This window comes from Lycorma delicatula, chromosome 1 (genome assembly GCF_047948215.1).
Source record: "Lycorma delicatula isolate Av1 chromosome 1, ASM4794821v1, whole genome shotgun sequence".
Classification (NCBI taxonomy): Eukaryota; Metazoa; Arthropoda; class Insecta; order Hemiptera; family Fulgoridae; genus Lycorma; species Lycorma delicatula.
Genome location: NC_134455.1, coordinates 247,711,208 through 247,729,135, shown reverse-complemented (window position 1 = coordinate 247,729,135; position 17,928 = coordinate 247,711,208). Strand labels below are relative to the sequence as shown.

Genomic DNA, 17,928 nt, shown 5'->3' with positions numbered 1-17,928 from the left:
AATGAACTTATCAAAACAGTGATAATCGAATATCGAAAAATGTGATGCATCCTGACCCCCATAGGCGAAGCACCCGCCTTGTGACGATCCCGGTCGCCACACTATAAAAAGTTGCATTACATTTTTAGGGTGTACCCAAGAGGCATCCTGAAAATTAACAACGTTTGGAAAGAGATTGTGCGTATAACGCCCACCCTCTGTTTCATCCCATCTGGCCTGCCACAGAGGATTGCTATGTTGTTCAATTTCTCCAACTTTATTCAAGTCAACTCATCGGACTTCTTAGCATCACACCGCTGCTGCTTCTCAGACGCAATCAAGTCTATAGGTTTCACGCCTGCAATCACCAAGACTGCCTCCCGTGAAATAGTACGGTAACCACCCATTACCGTTAACAATATTAGGCGTTGAGCCCTTAACAATATGTCCCGATAACTTATTTTAGCCAATCTGCCCAAACAGGCGCCGCATATAGCATATATAATAGCCTCACACACGCCTTTATGCAGGATGCTCATGGCCTTAAAATTAAGACCCAAATCAGGATTGACCACCCGTCGAATACCGAAGAAGGTATTGCCGGCCTTCTCCGCGACGTATAGAAAGTGCTTTTTAAATTGCAGTTTCTTGTCAAGAAACATCCACAGGTACTTTTGAATCTGAACATACTTTATACGCTGGCCTCCCATCGAAACAAGGACTCGCCGACTCACTGCCAAACAGCCTTTGAGGAGCATCATCGTGTTCTTTTCCGATCTAAATGTCATCTTCTGTTGATGACCCCATAGCTCAAGCATCCTGCAAGCTTGAGTGGTGGCTCGAAGTTCAGCCTCCCTTCGCGAGCATCCTTCGACCAGCAGGAGTCCATCGTCAGCATAAGGCACCATGCAACACCCGCTGGGCAACCTCAGCCGCAGGAGAAAATCAAATTCCACGACCCACAATAAAGGACCCAACATGCTACCCTGGGTCATGTCTCGAACAGCGTGTTGTCTCCCTCGTAGAGCAGCACATCCCGATGACTGAAGTAACTTTGCATAACTTGCTATCCACTTACAGTACATTCTCTTTTTGGAGGCAAATGGCAGAAGGCCACCATAAATTATTAAATGCTACGGAAATGTCCAGGAAAATTCCCAGGCATATTTCGTCTTACTGATCGTTGCCGTATTCATCACACAAAGTATGGTGTCCTCACTACCCTTTCCGGGACGAAACCCGTACTGATTCTTCATCAACAATCTTCGCGAGGTTAACCTCTAAGTGTGATGCAATTTCTTTTTTTGATGAGTTCTGAAAAGTGTTAAAAATTACTATGAGTTAGGTTCATATAATTTTTTTGTTATTCTTAAGGATGCAGCAGTTCTTGCGAATCTGTATAGGCAAATTAGTTCTTTTGTAATATAAAGAAAGTATACAGCTAATGTTTTTATTTTTCAGCTCCTAAGGGAGCAGGATACTATAATAAAATCCGGGAAGTATAGTCACATTTTATTCCTTTCATAGTTTTTGTTAGTAGAATATAATTGAAAACATTTTTAAATAAATGTTGCAAAAATTTCAGTCTGTTAATTTTTTATTTTATTGTAGGAGACTGTGGCAACATTTACTAGTTATGGGGTTGTAATTTGGTTATTATAGTTTTTGTTATTATTTTTATTACAAATAAGAGTTATTCCTACATAAAACACACCTACCATTACCTCTACCGCTGGCATTGCTAAAGTAATTGAAAATGACTAAATTAACTTAACTAATAATGTACGCAGTAGTTTCTTTTTTGTTGGCATGGAAATTTCACTGTGGCTAACTTTAAGGAAGTATTTTTGTAGTTTTCAAGTTGCGCTGCTACATCCAACTTGTCAAGTGCCCTTTCGTTTTTTATGAACACCACTGTCAATAATATCAATAACTAATGACATCGAGGGACAACGCTGACGAGAAATAGTGATTACACCTTCTTGTCATTTGGTGAGGGGGTGGAGGACTGACATTTAGTTTGTCGGTTTGCATATCATATCACGTTTATCTGTCTGTTAAATACGTCGTATATTACTAATTGAATTATGCTTGCCTGGTACATTCCACCTCATCCGCAACGATCATGTATATAATTTTGTCATATTTCGTTCTGCTTGCAGAAATGTTACAAATTTAAAAATAGAGGAAAATAACATTTTTGTCGATTTTTTTTTTAATCTCGGGAATAAAGAAAAACTGTCCCCTTTTTTTCATATTGGTTTTTTAATTGTTTTTCTTGACTTACCGGTTTACTAAATGGCCTGAACATATTATTTCATAATAATTGAGTATTATTTTTCTCTTATCAGTTCTCTATCAGGACATGAAGGTTCCAACTAGGATTTGTCATAAATGGAGTGGGTAAGAGGTATGCTTATTTAATGAATGGTAATTGAATGTTTAAATGAAAGACCACCTTTTTTTAATAAGCATGAAAATTACGTGAACCTATTACTAAAACAAAAAATATTTCTTTATTTACAAGAAAGGTTTGTATTTATATACAAACCTTTACCTAAGTTGATTCTTTTATATAGTTCGGAGATTATCAAAAAGTTAGAGAAACAAAGTATTATTTTCCAAAATAAAGTATTTTGTTAAGTACTTATAAATTAACTATTTAGAAACAAAGTATTGTTTCTAAAGGCTTCGACAACTTCGAAATCGATGGTGCCAAGGGAACCGGGCGATAATTTCACAAGTCATACGTATTCATTTTGTTGGACACGTTTCCAGAAGCATTGAAGTAACCGCAAAAGATGCCATGACGGAGAACATAATTTAGAAATTCTGTTACAGGAGAGCTAATACATGATTAGACATTCCATACATTTTTTTTTACTTTTCTATTTCTTAAATCGAGCAACTAATGTAATATCTTCAGTAGTCTCAGGAGACTACTGGAACTCACATTTACGGAGTGAAGTTTATTCATGTATCCGGTGAAGCCTGTCAACATGAAATATTAGAAAACATTATTTAAAAAAAAAATGTATTTTTAAAAATATACATATATATTGTATTTTAAAAATGTTTATGACGGTATTTTCCGCGTTATTGGTGTTACCCGACTTACAGACAAGATCTGATTTCTTTTTTTATAACAGCCCACCCTGCTGTAGCCATTATCCGATCGATAACGTAATTATTATTGTTAGTAGTTCAGCTTGAAATAGGTTGTGAATCTTTTTGTTTTATGGTATAATTTTTTAATAAATGATAGGATAACCGTTTATTTATTCGTCAATTTCTTTCGCATTACTTTCAATTACGGAGTAAACAACGAGTACTTTGATCCTGAGACTTCGGTTTAATAAACGCCAGAAAAAAACAGGTTGTAAACCTTTTTAGAAACCGTTCAGGAAATTTTATTCTGTTATTTCTTAAACTAGCAATATTAGCGTCCGTAATTCAAGAAAATTTTTTTGTAAGCAGAACATGACTCCTGAGTATATTTCTAACATAGAAGTAGACTACTGTGATTAATAACCGTAGATCGATTGAAGTCAAGACCGTAGTTCCGTAGGTTGAGTGTTTCGAAATGTGGTCAACACGCTCGGGAAGCCATAAAGACAAAAATATTCTTAAAACCTGAATCCAAATTGGATTTCAATTCCGGATTTTCCGACACCTAGTCCATAAATTTATTGAGGCTACCTGAAGCAAGATAAACTTTTACATAATGTTTCGGTATAGCGCGAATACCGGCATCACTTCTATTTCAAGTCTCCATACAAAATTCATGGATACTAAATATTTGATACTTATATAAATGCAAGAAAAATACTCGCCCTGCGATAAACGTGAGCTTTTCTAGATAAACCACTGACCAATCCGTCCAGCTATATACGAAGTTTTCATCAGTCTGCTCACCTACTCTCTTTCAATTGAAATTCATATTGCAACGGGATCAGTGTCCGTTAATGAGAGTGATAAAGAAATCTTTTGAGTAAACATTCCATGTTAATTGAAATATTTTAAAATCTGTGATTGAATAGCAGTGTTACTTTATTAGGCAGAAAATTAACCAACAGTCACTAAGCACGATCCCATTACATGTGCATCTGATTGCTCGATGACTGGTTATTTTCCTGAGTAGTAGTTACGTCTGCACATTTCTTTCTTCTCTGAACAAAAACGAAATTGGAATCGCAAGCAGAATAATTCAGTACAGGATTTGATACTACCTACTTCGTGTTGCGTTAGAAATTCTTCCAATAATACTGTTAAATTTTTACAGAGTCCATTTTCGGAAGCTGATCGTGTAAATACCATATTCGGTTGAGTGCTTACCGTTAATTAAACGGGTAATATTAAAGATTTTATGAGTATAAAAAAAGATTGTCTCAACTTGGAATCGGTCATTTGTATGTGATTATTGATGTAAGGCTTATCATGTCTTTTCAATACTATGTTGAAAACGATATTATTTTTACAGCCAGTTTGATAAAAACCTCTTTACAGAGGAAGTAGATACGAACTGAAAAAATCATTATCATACGTACCTCTAACCACTACAGCGTCCATGTTAATGAACTGCTTAACGTATATAATATAATTATATACGTAAATATAACGTAATACGTAAATATATAAATAAGTATTAACGTAATATAATTCATTATGTTGCGTACTAGACACGTATGAATAATATACTGTTTCCATTGTACTGGAATGCGGTAGAAGTTTATGATAATTTCCTTCAGCGAAAGAATTTTCCAAGTAGCCGTATCAATAATAACGAATCGTCTTTTAAGTAAACCTATTGTTAAAAGTTTACTCATGTTAGCTGATATCGAAAGCGAAACAGATTTCTTTCCAAATGACAACTTTACTCGTTTAGCTGCAGCTATGTAACGCAGCTTATACCTCAGCAATGTTCCCATAGATTTCTAATTCAGAGTAACACTTTTAAAGATATATTAACAGTAATTGGTAAATTAGGAGCACTATAATGGCGCCTTCACAGTTTTAAGATTCGTCTGATTAACTTAAGAACGTAATGAATTTCATGATCTACACTTTACGATTCACTATTACAAACAAGCTGAAAAGGATTTAATCAAAGGAAGACAATAAGAGCCTCACATCACAAGTATATGACACCACTATCTGCTGAAGAAGGTATAGAATTCTATTTTTTGATAATCGAAAATGTATAAAGAGTGACGAAGATGATTCTAATGTTAGGCTTTTTGTCTACCACGCCCTCCTTCCATTTAGGAAAGAATATGGAAGTGAAGCCGCTTGATTGCTTTCCGAAGTTCTTCCGTGTTGACAATGTGCCCGTGCGTTGCAGTAGAATACGGATTCTTATTCGGTTGTAATTATGAACCTCTATGTTCTTTAGCGTAAATAAACAATAATAATGTAATAAATAATGTTCTACGTTCTCTGGTGCAAGACATTCTCTTCTCTTCGCCTTAGCGAGGTAGCTGCATAAAATTAACTTTTATGAATTTTACCCATCAGATACATTCAGGACTGTTCCACATCTCACTACTTCGATAGAAGCACATTGAACATCGCTCAGTGAACACCTCAAGTTTTTCCTTCAAAAGACGGTCTTTCTGTAATGATTTTGGACCGGAATAGCTAATAGATCGTTGTGGAGTATTTATTGACTCTTAATGAAACAGAAAATAGTGTTTTCTAGACTGCGACAGGTCACGTTTACGATTGAGTTGTTTCAAGAATTTTTGGCGGCAGTTAAAGAATATAACAGCATTTGATTTTAATGTTAATGCGTTCGATACAAAAGGATCCTGTAAAAATAAAAATGTGTATGGTTACCTTAGCTTGTATTCGTATGTATTGAGACTAGTACTATTTTGAATAATTTTCTATTTTTCGACGAAGACTGAACTTGCAAATTTTTTTAATCAAAAGTTTATTTTGATTTCTTCACACAGAACAAGAAAAAAATGTGAGAACTTAAAAGAGATTAACTCAAAGCTAATTAAACACAAGTAAAGGAACTGTAATACTTCGGTAGTATAAATTTACTAATTCGTATTATATTCCATTGTGAAAATTCTTTGTTAGAGTTTTTATTGATTGGAGCGTAAAAAAATTTTTGTATCGTTTATTTTATCTGTTTCATTTGTGTTATTTAATGTTTAATTTCCATCCTTATTTTTGACGGTAATGTTTTGTAATTTATTTAATTTTACAATTAAAATTGAATAAAAGTGTTTTCTAAAGAAATAATCTTGTGCAGATAGAACTGATGGCGGAAATTATTCGCTTTTTTCTTCACTTTAGTAAATATTTACTAAATTTCTGTTATTATAATTACTTTCCTAATTAAATTTAGGTATTATACAAATATCTTCATTATTTGTATATAAAAGTTATTGTAAAAAAAAATTAGAAATCTATTATTAAAAAAAAACTTCTTGAATATGTTGTACATAAGATACCTAATACATTTTGTGTTGTTAATTTTCATCAATACAGGATTGAATTTCTGATGATTTTCTATATAAATTTTGCAAACACTAGTTTATGAAAGATATCGGTTACAAATATAAGTGTGGTTAAGAATATTCTGCGTTACTGTGTTCTTTTTGTGTCGTTAGATGGAAATTTATACTTTGCCCTATCTTGTTTCCTTTAATGTAGCAGTGGCTACTAAAAGGCGGTTGAAGGGTGCATTTGTGACCGGAACTGGAACGGTTTCGCATCGTCTCATCTCGCTTCCTTCTTTCTGACTGGCCGGAACTCTTTCTTTTCGTTGGCCATATCCTTACCATCCCCGCTGTGAAATGGTTTTACTGTGTTGTGGATCGTTATGTTTATTATAGTCTTCTGAAAGTTATTTTTTAAGGGAAAAGGTACGAAAACGTACATTACAGTAAAATAAATTGCTCGAACATTTGATATATTGTGTGGGTGTGGGTGGGCGGTGGGAGGTTATAATTATACGTTTTGTAGGAATCTTACTTATAAAAATAAATGATTTCTTTAAGTACTCCTTTTCTTTCTTTTTTTCTTTTCTGTTTTAGCTCCGGGAATTACCGTTGAGGTATTTCTTCAGAGGATGGATGAGGATGATATATATGAATGTAAATGAAGTACAGTCTCAGTTCGACCATTCCTGAGATGTGCGGATAATTGAAACCCAACCATCAAAGAAAACCGGTATCCACGATCTAGTATTCAAATCCGTATAAAAGTACTACCTTACTAGGACTACCTTTATTAGGAATTGAACGCTGGAACTCTTGACTTCCAAATCAGCTGATTTGGGAGGACGCGTTCACCACTAGACCTCTTTAAGTACTCCTGCTTGATAGTCTTTCTCTAAGGAAATCTAAGATATGTTAAAAAAATATATATTCCTAATCAAAGAGCGATACATTACGCCTTATTTTGATACCTTATTCTATTTAAGTTGGTTACATTTAGTGGTAATAATAGTAATCTTCTATTCAAATGATTTTTTTTTTTTAATATAAATGAAATCGAAACCGCTACTATGCACACACGGTACCGTGAGGTATGGAAAACTTAAGCTGGTTTTTTTTTAGCGTCTCGGCCTTTCATCCGGATGTCCCGGGTTCGAATCCCGGTCAGGCAAGGCATTTTCACTCACGCTACCAATCATTCATCTCATCCTCTGAAGCGATACCTAACGGTGGTCCCGGAGGTTAAACAAAAAAAAAAAACTGTGGGTTGGACAGTGACTTAGTTTGCTCCCTCTGGAATATGCATTCTTACATAGAAGGCATACGCAGGAAATTCAATACACGAAATTAATATTCCTCTACATACTAAAAACCTATCTTTCCAATATATTCAACAATAACAAAGTTGTCGCTAGAAACAGAATACCATGGCTTTAAGAGTGATTGAAAGCGTCGTTATGACTTGATTTTTACGTGTTGTATTTAATATATTTGGACCGGTTTGTCATTTAAAATAATTAGTTTTACAGAGCATAATTATTCGCCGTACAAATCTTCAGTTATTAACCTTTTTTCACCGGCTAATGTTTACGAACTTTTTATATTCAAAAAAATTGATTGTTTATACCTCTGTTGGACTAGTATTTATTATTAAAAAATTCTGTAGATGAAATTGGCATTTTATTTATTCCTGATTTTGAGTTTGAGCTTTATTTAACTAATTTTTTTACTGTAGATTATAGAACTTAGTGGCTGTAAGTCCATCGTTTTTGAAAAAAAAAAACTGTTTATTCTAAGGTTTAAAGTAGATTTAGATGTTCACGAACATGACTACATTTTCTTGAATTTGATCGAACCTTGCAGCATTGCTGAATAGATGTAATAGTGACTGATTAGCGACTTACCTAATCATCTACTTGTGTAGATACATCGAATAACAATACATTTTAGAATTTAATCTTATATAAATTGCTCATTGATTTTATTTATTACTTGAAAATATTAAAGTTAGATAATAAAAATTAAGGATTTGATAATTATTTTATTGGCATAGTTATTCTGCGTATTCTAAAATTTTGATAAATTAATTTTAATTTGATTTTTAGGCTTTATAATTTTGTTCATACATCACGGAGAAACGGTTTATTGCTAGTTCAGTAAATATTCTTTGTTATTTAATTTTCCTATGTGCCTTGAAATTGCTCTGCAAAGCGGTAAAAATGTTGATATATACGTTGTGAGTAAGGAAGAATGTTGGAAAAAATTTTGTTTTATTGCGGTAGATATGAGATTAATTTGACTGGACTGGAGTAAGAAACGGAGAGAGGTGGGATCATATGAAAAAAAAAAAAACTGCCACGAGAAAGAGAAAACGAGAGGGGTGTTATAGTCACAAAAGTGGCGCTATAGTGTATCATTCTCTCCAGATCGGGGCAGATTGCCAACTTTGTCCTTCCCCGAGGTCGCTAAAACTTTCAGCCTTTTGTGTGTGTGTCTGTGTTTTCTACTCGTATTGCAGTTCTGTTATTTGAACTATTCGCCTGGTCATCGCTTGCCGGGTTCCCCTATAACGTAGTACATGTCAGGCATTCTCCATATCTTTTGTTTGCTTTAATTTACCTTTATATATATATATATATATATATATATATATTCCGTATTCTATTTTCATTTTTATATTTCGCTGGTTTTCTCTCGGTGAATTACTCTACGAGCAATGTTGTTGATCATGAAACATATATAAATAAATAAATAGGCATGTATAAACACTAATATATTGCAGTCGTAATCCGACTGTATCAGTTTGGTTACGTCTTGAAGAATCATGATATCACTAATAAATGCCAATAGAAATAAAATGAATTTCCAAGTAGGTTAGGTATAGCCAAGTAAAATCTATCATTGTTTATGAACAAACAAAAATATCCCCTATATATACATGCTTTCTATCTGCACGTAGGAATATCGAGAAGTTCTCTTATCACTATGACGAACTGACTGGGTGAACATTTGCCTCTTAAAGACGATAATTCTAATATTAACTAAGAATTTTACGGAAAATCTGGATTAATTGCCGTTAGATAATATATATTTTGAAAAAATTAAATCTTTTGCTTGAATTGAACAACATTACGACATTGAAGACTTTAGTTAAATATATTTTTGCACGCAAATTAAGGACTTTTTTCTTAGAAAGATTTTATTTTTTCTACCAATAAAACAATAATTTTTATATATTCATTTCTTTCAAAAAGGATTTTCTGTGAACGGTTTTTGAGCATTTACTTGCTTTGTAATTCTTATCAATATTCATTTAACATAGCTCGATCTTTGTATTTCATCTATTTTTAGTTTTCTAAATTTTTTGTTTTTCTGTTACAGCACTTCGAGTGTAGAAATCATGCACGAGTGGTGACACCTATCGGTGATGGTACAAGACTGTATGTATGTGGAACAAATGCACATAATCCGAAGGACTGGGTCGTATATGTAAGTTAAACTAACAGTATTATTTTCAATTCAGTAGCGCTATACTTGATATGCTGCTAGTAATACAATTATGTCATATTGATACCATTCAATACGATTGTCGTACTTTATTCTTTGTGCGCTTTCGAATTCGAAGATGATGGTATTATAAATTTTGGAGATCTTTATAATTAATTTGGAGGCCGCTTTAATAGATCAATCACACATCGGAATCAAATGCACATCGTTGTTGTCTTGACATGTGGCGTTTTTTACGAAACTGAAAAAAATAATCGATTATCTTGATATGTATGTTTATCTGTCCCCGCATCATGAAAAAATTGGCGATCCAACTTATAAATCAAAACTGTAAGATAAACTAACCCTGATTAAAATGTCTTAAAAACTTTAGAAGAGAAAAGGCCTCTTCCTAAAGCTATTTTTTGTCCAATACTTCTGAGTATGAAGATCACGAAATTAAAAAAAAAAAACCTGAAAATGAAATGTCTTTAAATAATGCTACTGTTGTTGGACTAGAATTGTTGACACTTGAATTGCGAACTACTTTAAGCAACAAAGTTGTATGATATTCCTTCAGCACAAATTTAGTAAAAAAGATTCTGGAAACTGGAGTCCATAAACCTTATAACAACAAATGTAGGAAATATTTTCTGAAACGTTTTCGTAATTTACGCCTTCTCTTGGTGAATCACAACTGTAAATTTATGTAATTTATTTTCTAACTGTATATTAGTCAAAACTGCTGAGGAAGCAGTTTTCTGTGGACACCTGCTCACCCATCTTTTAGATAATCTTTGAAAAATCCATAAAACCAGACGGTGCGTAAACCTATCAAGAACAGCACCTTTCCTTCCATAATTGTATCATTCCATATTATTTCGCTCTAGTAATTGCTATTTCGTACGGGGCATATCCAGAAAAAACACGCAGTTTTAGTATCCGTACTAAAACATAGTGAGCCAGATACTGTACGATATATATGAATATCATCAGCCTCCACACGAAGTAAAATTCTAACTAGCGAAATCTTGCTATCGATTTAAATAGACGGACCTTATATAATACCAATTCATTCAAAAGCTCGCTTTTGAATGACGAAAGGATAAAGAGATTTAATTCCTATTGCCTTCCCACAACCCAAACAACTTTAATAAATGACTTCAACCTCGTGAAAAACACTTCGTAATTAAGTTTACCTGTCGATTTCTTTTTTTATCAAAACTTATACCTAATTGTTTTTGTCGAATATATCTCATTTTCTAGATTGGAATACGATGGTGAAACGAATAGATCGCTCGTAGAAACAGTAGTTTGTTTTAACAAAAGAATTAATGGAGAAGATCAGATTTTATTTTAATAAATAAATTCTTTAAAGTTTTTTTAAATTAAACTTTCGAAATAAGTTCGATAAAAATTATAACCGCAGCTGTTTAGTTTACCTTTGGAAATATAGTAAGTGAACCAACTTTAAAGTAAATGAACAAAATAGCATTCAAAAATGAAAAACTACAAGTAAATGAAAAGAAAAAACTAATCGCGTAAATATTTTACCGATTATACAGGTGAAAATGAAATGCCGCTGTATAAGCGGCATTTCAAAATTTAATCCGATTATACAGGTGAATCCAAATTGCACGGCTATCTATCGGTAAATGATTCTACAGCCAAAAATAAGAAAAAAAGTTCATTTAAACATAGGTCAGAAAACGGCTCGTTAGCAAGTTTCGGCTTGCGAAACATTTAGCCCGTATTAAACCGTATTAAAACTCTTAGGATAGAGATCGAGGAGTAGATTTTATCGCTTCCTTATGGTTTTTGATCTAAGAAATTGAATAAAAGTAGTCTCAGACCTCTTATCTCACTTAGTTTTTAAGAAAAATGGGACAAAACACAAAAATGTTTTGTCGGAGGATATACTTCTTTAGGTTTGAAATAAAAAAACTTCGTTAATTTACCGATAAACAGAAATTTCTAATTAACTTTATAGAAAATTTAATTCTGAGAAATTTGATGTTAATAACGTCTATTAAAATTAAACACAATTTGAAAAGTTCAACTTTAATTAGAAACTAAACATACAAAATGGATTGGAAAAGTGATACGACTTTTAAACAGAACATTCACACCCAAATGCTAAAAATAAAAAAATAAATTTGAAATACATCCTTCTAAAACATTAAACGTTTTTATTTTTTTATAGGTTGGCAATTACAGCTGATCATTAATTAAATTTAGTATGTAGTGTGTGAATATTTGTTTGAGCTGTTTGTCCTGTTATTGTTCGGCCAGTCTTCAAAGTGGTGATACCACAAATTTGTTTTCATTTGCAGAGTTGACGGACTTGTTAATTTTTGGTTTCATAACCGCAATCTATTTCGTTCACGCGGTCTAAAACTTTCCTCAATGTAAAATTACAGAAAAACTAAAATTACTATTACAAGAGAAATCCCGACCATCAAACCGCCTCTCGCTCAACTTTTTCAGTCAGTTTTTGTCGATTGATTAGACATGCTTATCTAACTATATATGTCGATAAAATTACAGGAATTGCGTTTTTTCTTGTAAAGCTTACAGGATGTAGATAAATATCCTCAAAATTAGTTACGGTCAACTCTGAATTTCCAAAAACAGTTACCTCATCATTACGGTTCCCACAAAAACTTACGTGAAAGATTTGTAAGTAGTATATCCTGTAAGTTGAGCCGGATGTTGTCGTCAATTTTCCAAATTTTAATACGGCTATATTTAATAATATAGCCGCACTCAATTGATAAGGACTCCAAATTGTTTCATATTTTTATTGTAGCTTAAAAGTTTTAAGTGTGCCAGACGACAGCAGTCATCCTAAAAAAAATGTATAATTTAATTTTTTTCTTAATTATAATATTATTTAGAGAACAAATTTTTTTTATTGAATCGTCCATTTATACAATTGAAGTAAAAAAAAAAAAAAAAGCTGAAAAAATATGTATGTAAAAAGAGGAAATTGTGTGAATTAATGAGGAAAGAAAGAGAAAAAAATCTTAACTGAACAAGGCATTACAGGAAACATGAACTGAACTCATCCATTACCTTTGGTAAAATCCTTTTACCACCTCGGAAGTCATTGCGATGTTGAACTTACTTCAATAATAGGTTATAATTAACACCTTATTACATAGCGGATTATACTAAATTATTCATTTCGGGAAAACTAGTTTTATTTTTTTTTGTAACGAGCAGAAATCTTTGAATGAAATATTTCTACATAGTTTAGTTGCGCATAGCATCCCTTTTATATCCCTTTAATTATCTATCCAATTCATGGTAATTCTATCCCTTTTCATTCTCTATCCAATAGAATATGTGCGTTTCTCTATTTTGTGCGCACGCATATGAAAACGTGTGGATGAGAGGCCAATCGGTAATTACGATTATAGGTGAGTAAAATTTCAGAGTTTTCGCCGGTCCCCCAGACGGCGATAGCGCCCATTTTGACTATCAATATATTAGAGCAGTTTTGTAAGTAGAAAGTACATTCGATGCTTGGTTACTTTTAAACGTACATCGTGCATTTATGAATCGAGTAAAGTTTTAAAAAATTCACTATGTCTTTTATATTGCTACTGTTAAATAATGTAGATCGAGCTAACGTTTAAATCGTTTCATACCGTAAGGTTTTGTTTTTGAACTCACCGGGTTCGTCTAGTGGTGAACTCATCTTCGAAAATTAGCTGATTTCAAAGTCGAGAGTTCTAAGGTTCAAATCCTAGTAAAGCCGGTTACTTTTATACGGATTTGAATATTATATCGTGGATACCGGTGCTCGTTGGTGGTTAGGTTTCAATTAATCACACATCTCAGAAGCGGTCGACCTGAGACTGTGCATGACTATACTTCATTTACATTCATACTTATCATCCTCATTCGTCCTCTGAAGATGATTCCAGAAGCTAAACAGAAAAAAGAAAAAAAGTATTTTTACATCAAGTTGTCAGTGTGAAGCCGATTACAATTCTGTAACATTATCATTTGTTTCCTTGGTTTGGACTCTTCAGTGATATGTGTGACGTAAGCTGTTAGATCTTAAGCGCTTTTATTTCTGCACTATTTTTCTTTAAAATTATAGAGAGTTTTTGCTGAAATTTGAAGTGAAATTATTAACTACCTGATGAATTTATGTTTGTAAAATTTCATTTAAACTTCGCTTATTGTATTTCTGACAGATCTTAATATTAAGAGCGAGTTTTTTTATATATTTAATCGATCCTAGTTGTATCGTGGACATTGCAAGTTAGCGAATTAATTATATAGCACTTAATATAAGCAGTTCGAATACTAAAACTAAGGACCTATTTAAGGTCCTCAAGATACGTTGGCAATACGAGCGTTTCGGTAATATCAGTTCATAACAGTTGAATATTAGCTTAGTTAATTATACCTTAATTACGTTTAGGAGAAGAAAAGAGGCTATTTTGGTTTTGACAAAAGTTCGTAGTATAAAGTTTATTCCCGAGTGATATATTTTAAAAAAAAACTACTTTAGTGTTTCTTTCAGTCTCTTATTGCAAACGAGCGTTTTTTAATTGACAGAGAAAGCTTAGATTTGTTCTATAATGGAATGAAAAAAAAGAGGAATGGATTAATTAGGCAGGAAAGTGCGGTGTAGGTGGCACTTGCGGTGTGACCTACGGTGTTGTTGGGAAATTAATCGCTTCAAAGTTTCCCAGACTGCTAGCCTGTAGTAGGTCTAGAACGCGGGTTACCGATGACTTTTCCCGACCGAACACTTTTCACTTGCTCTTCTTTCCCGTCGCTCTCTCTTTTTTCCCCGTCTTTCTTTTTCATTCTCTCTTCGCTTTTTAAACATTCATTTCCTAACATCGGAGAGTAAGAGCTGAAGTCAAGACTCGTTCTTTTTATGGGTCCCATTCCGGCACCAAACCATTTTGGGCTCTTGCTGGTCGGGTTGGTTTTTTCCTTTTCCCCTGATAACGTTTTACATTTTCTATAATTTACTACTCCTAAGCGCCTTATAATACTACGTTGCTCGCATTCCTTTTCAGATGACGTTATTAAGCTATATTTCGCATAAAAACACGGCTTTTCACTTAAGTTAGTTTTATAACGAGATTAGTTTTGTACGATTGTATTTGCACTCTTTATAAAATAAATATTAACCTGATTTAATTCTACGTTGGAATTTGTACAAAAATTAATTTTATTTTAGTTTTACTGAAATTCAAAAATAGCCTGTCTAAATTTAACTCATTTTGTTTTATAATTACATATTTTTCAAAAGCCTTCGCAAAATGAAAAGCCTCTAGTCAGATTTTTGGTGGATTATTTTAATAAAAAATAAAAATCTGTTGATACTTTCTTAGTATGATACTGATGCGTATTTCGTGTTAATGATTTAGTCCTATGTCGACCGATTGATATGGAAAGGTAATTCCTTTTGAGTAGCAACGGATGCACTCTAAAATTCAAACCGCGTCCGCCAAATGAAAATTGTTACAATAATCTACTAAATAACGAATACAACTATTTCTCGTAGCTGTATATAGAATACCTTCTTTGACATTTTTGATCTACAATGCCCTTCACTTCTTAGCGTGGAATTATGTTTTTATTAGCTTCTATAAACAGAAATGAAATAATTAATTTTTTGATGGAATAATTAAGTTGTACGACGATAAAAGCGCACGAGTTTTTATCAGAATAGTTTCTGATTGATGATCTTGTTACTGACACGTGACAGCTACTTTGTGATGAAGGCACTGCAGGCATTTTTAATTTTTAAAGAAGTCGATAATTTGCTACTTAAATCGCGCGACACCTTAAAAAGTGTTAAATGCACTATGTTCGTTCTGTTGAGAGTGAGAAACGGAGATCTATGAATTAGCAATTCGTGTTACTGTTATGCTTTTCCCTTACTCCCGAAACCTCAAAGTAACCTCTGTTTTTGAGCCTTTGGATATGTGTTAGTGTTCTTAATACTTCAAATTTATTTTTTGCTGTAAGGGTATTCTTTTTATTCACCCTTTGCAGCGTAGGCAAAGGGTGTAATTAATTGAAAAACCCTATTATACTCCAAAAACTGTTAATTTTTTTTACTTAAAATCTAAACCTAGATGGTTATTTAAATTGAAATGATTATTTTAATTGATTATTATTGAATTGTCATAATCACTAACAGTACTGAAAAAACATATTAAAAAAATATGTAAAATAAGTTAATTAAATAAGAACAAAGGAATTAAAAATAATATAAATTCACAAACAATACTTACGAAATATTATCGATTCACTATCCTTCCTTCGTCTTATCATTATTAGCCTACAGATAACGCAACTATAGGGCCCCATCAGATGCATTCCTACTAGTCCAAAAAGCCTTCCCTGTACGTGCTGAAGGGAAAGATGCAAATATTTTGCTAATCTTCCAGTGAATAATCCAAGTAAAAACATTTCAAAAACCGATCTGAAATAGACCAAATACAATCCCTAACTCCGTACATCTTAAAATAAAAAGAAATATATAAATGCCAACAAATATTAAATACCTGATATGGCGGGTAGAAAGACTAGCAGCAAGGGGTTGATGGGGCTCTGAGATTAATAGGAAGATAAAATATTCCCGATACCCTTGCGTTCGGAAAATTGATAACACATATTTTTACCCGGCATATTGGAATAACCATAAAAATTAAAACTTAAAAAAATACTTATAGATTGTCATTCTAGACACTCAGTAGAAAGCGTAGATTGCTTTATAACTATCTTTAAGCATTTAAACCCCAAATCCCGATTATCTATCAAGTCTTTGTGCACGCCTCTTTAATATGTCAGGTACGTAAAACTTATCTCAAGAAAGATAAAGGCAACATAAGCCTGGCAGTAATCAAACTAATATCCCCAGTAGTGAACAATTTTGTTTTAAGTATGGGAATAACGGGCTTATTCTCTCACGATTGAAAACTTTCACGAAAGGATTTTTAACAAATTTGAGATCAAACAGGGTACTGGATATTGATGCCTACCGTTGTTAAAAAATGAATTTTCTGCTTCACTATTGGGTAAGTAACTTTGTAACTATTCAGATCCAGTTTTTTACTATTTTTTTTAAACCATCTTTCTAATAAATTAATTTCGTAACCGGTTTTTAGGCAATAGGTTATATAATTACATCCGATTTCTGTGATTCTCTACATTTTTTGCTAATACTCCTTTATTCTAATTTTAATTTGCCTTTGTTAATCCTATAATTGGAATTTTTAAATTTACATAAATATATTGACCAACTAATCTATCGACGGGTTTAGTTTTATTTTCAGCGTGGAAAAAGGCCAATTTTCTACACAACACGGTAAAGTTAAAGCTTCAATTTGTTTTAATATTCTTTCTCTTATTGCTATATGAGGACGGTATACAATTTTTTCCCATGCATTTTTTTATATTATTGTGAAGGTCAATTTTTTTTACTGCTTTAGTTAAATTTTTGAATCCATTCTTTTCTGTATATTGAGCTTCAAACAAGGGTACTGGAAATTGATGCCTACCCGTAAATATGAATTTGTGTTAAAAATATGAATTTTTCATATTTTCTGCTTCACTATTGGTAAAGTATTTTCAACTACTCAGATCCTGTTTTTTACGTTTCTTTTTGAAACCATCTTTCTAATAAATTAGAAATACGATAATAAATTAGGAAGATCACCATTAGTGTGGTCTTTGTAGTAAAATTATTGAACGGTTGCATTGTTAATAAAATTCATCTCTTTGGGATAAACCTCTAGATCAAGCGATATCCGGTTTGCTCTGTAAACCATCGCATTTTGAAGGTGCTATTTTATGTTATACAGAAAGAAAAAATAATTTCTGATATACGTAACAATGTGCGTATTTTTACGGTACATATTAAAGTGACTTCATTCCCTCTACGAATTAATTTGATATCCAAAAATTATATCTGTTTAATATCAATTTCATACGTCAATTTAATGCTTTTGCTGTTTTGGTTTAATTT

The 17,928-nt window shown here is 32.7% G+C and overlaps 1 protein-coding gene across 1 annotated transcript in view; it reads left to right on the top strand.

Moving 5' to 3' along the window:
- The window catches only part of Sema2a (Semaphorin 2a), a 567,293-nt gene that overhangs the window by 465,335 nt on the left and 84,030 nt on the right, over positions 1–17,928 (top strand). The window contains exon 5 of the mRNA XM_075354839.1: positions 9,813–9,920. Coding sequence (XP_075210954.1) covers positions 9,813–9,920 — 108 coding nt within the window. The remainder of the gene's footprint in view (positions 1–9,812; positions 9,921–17,928) is intronic.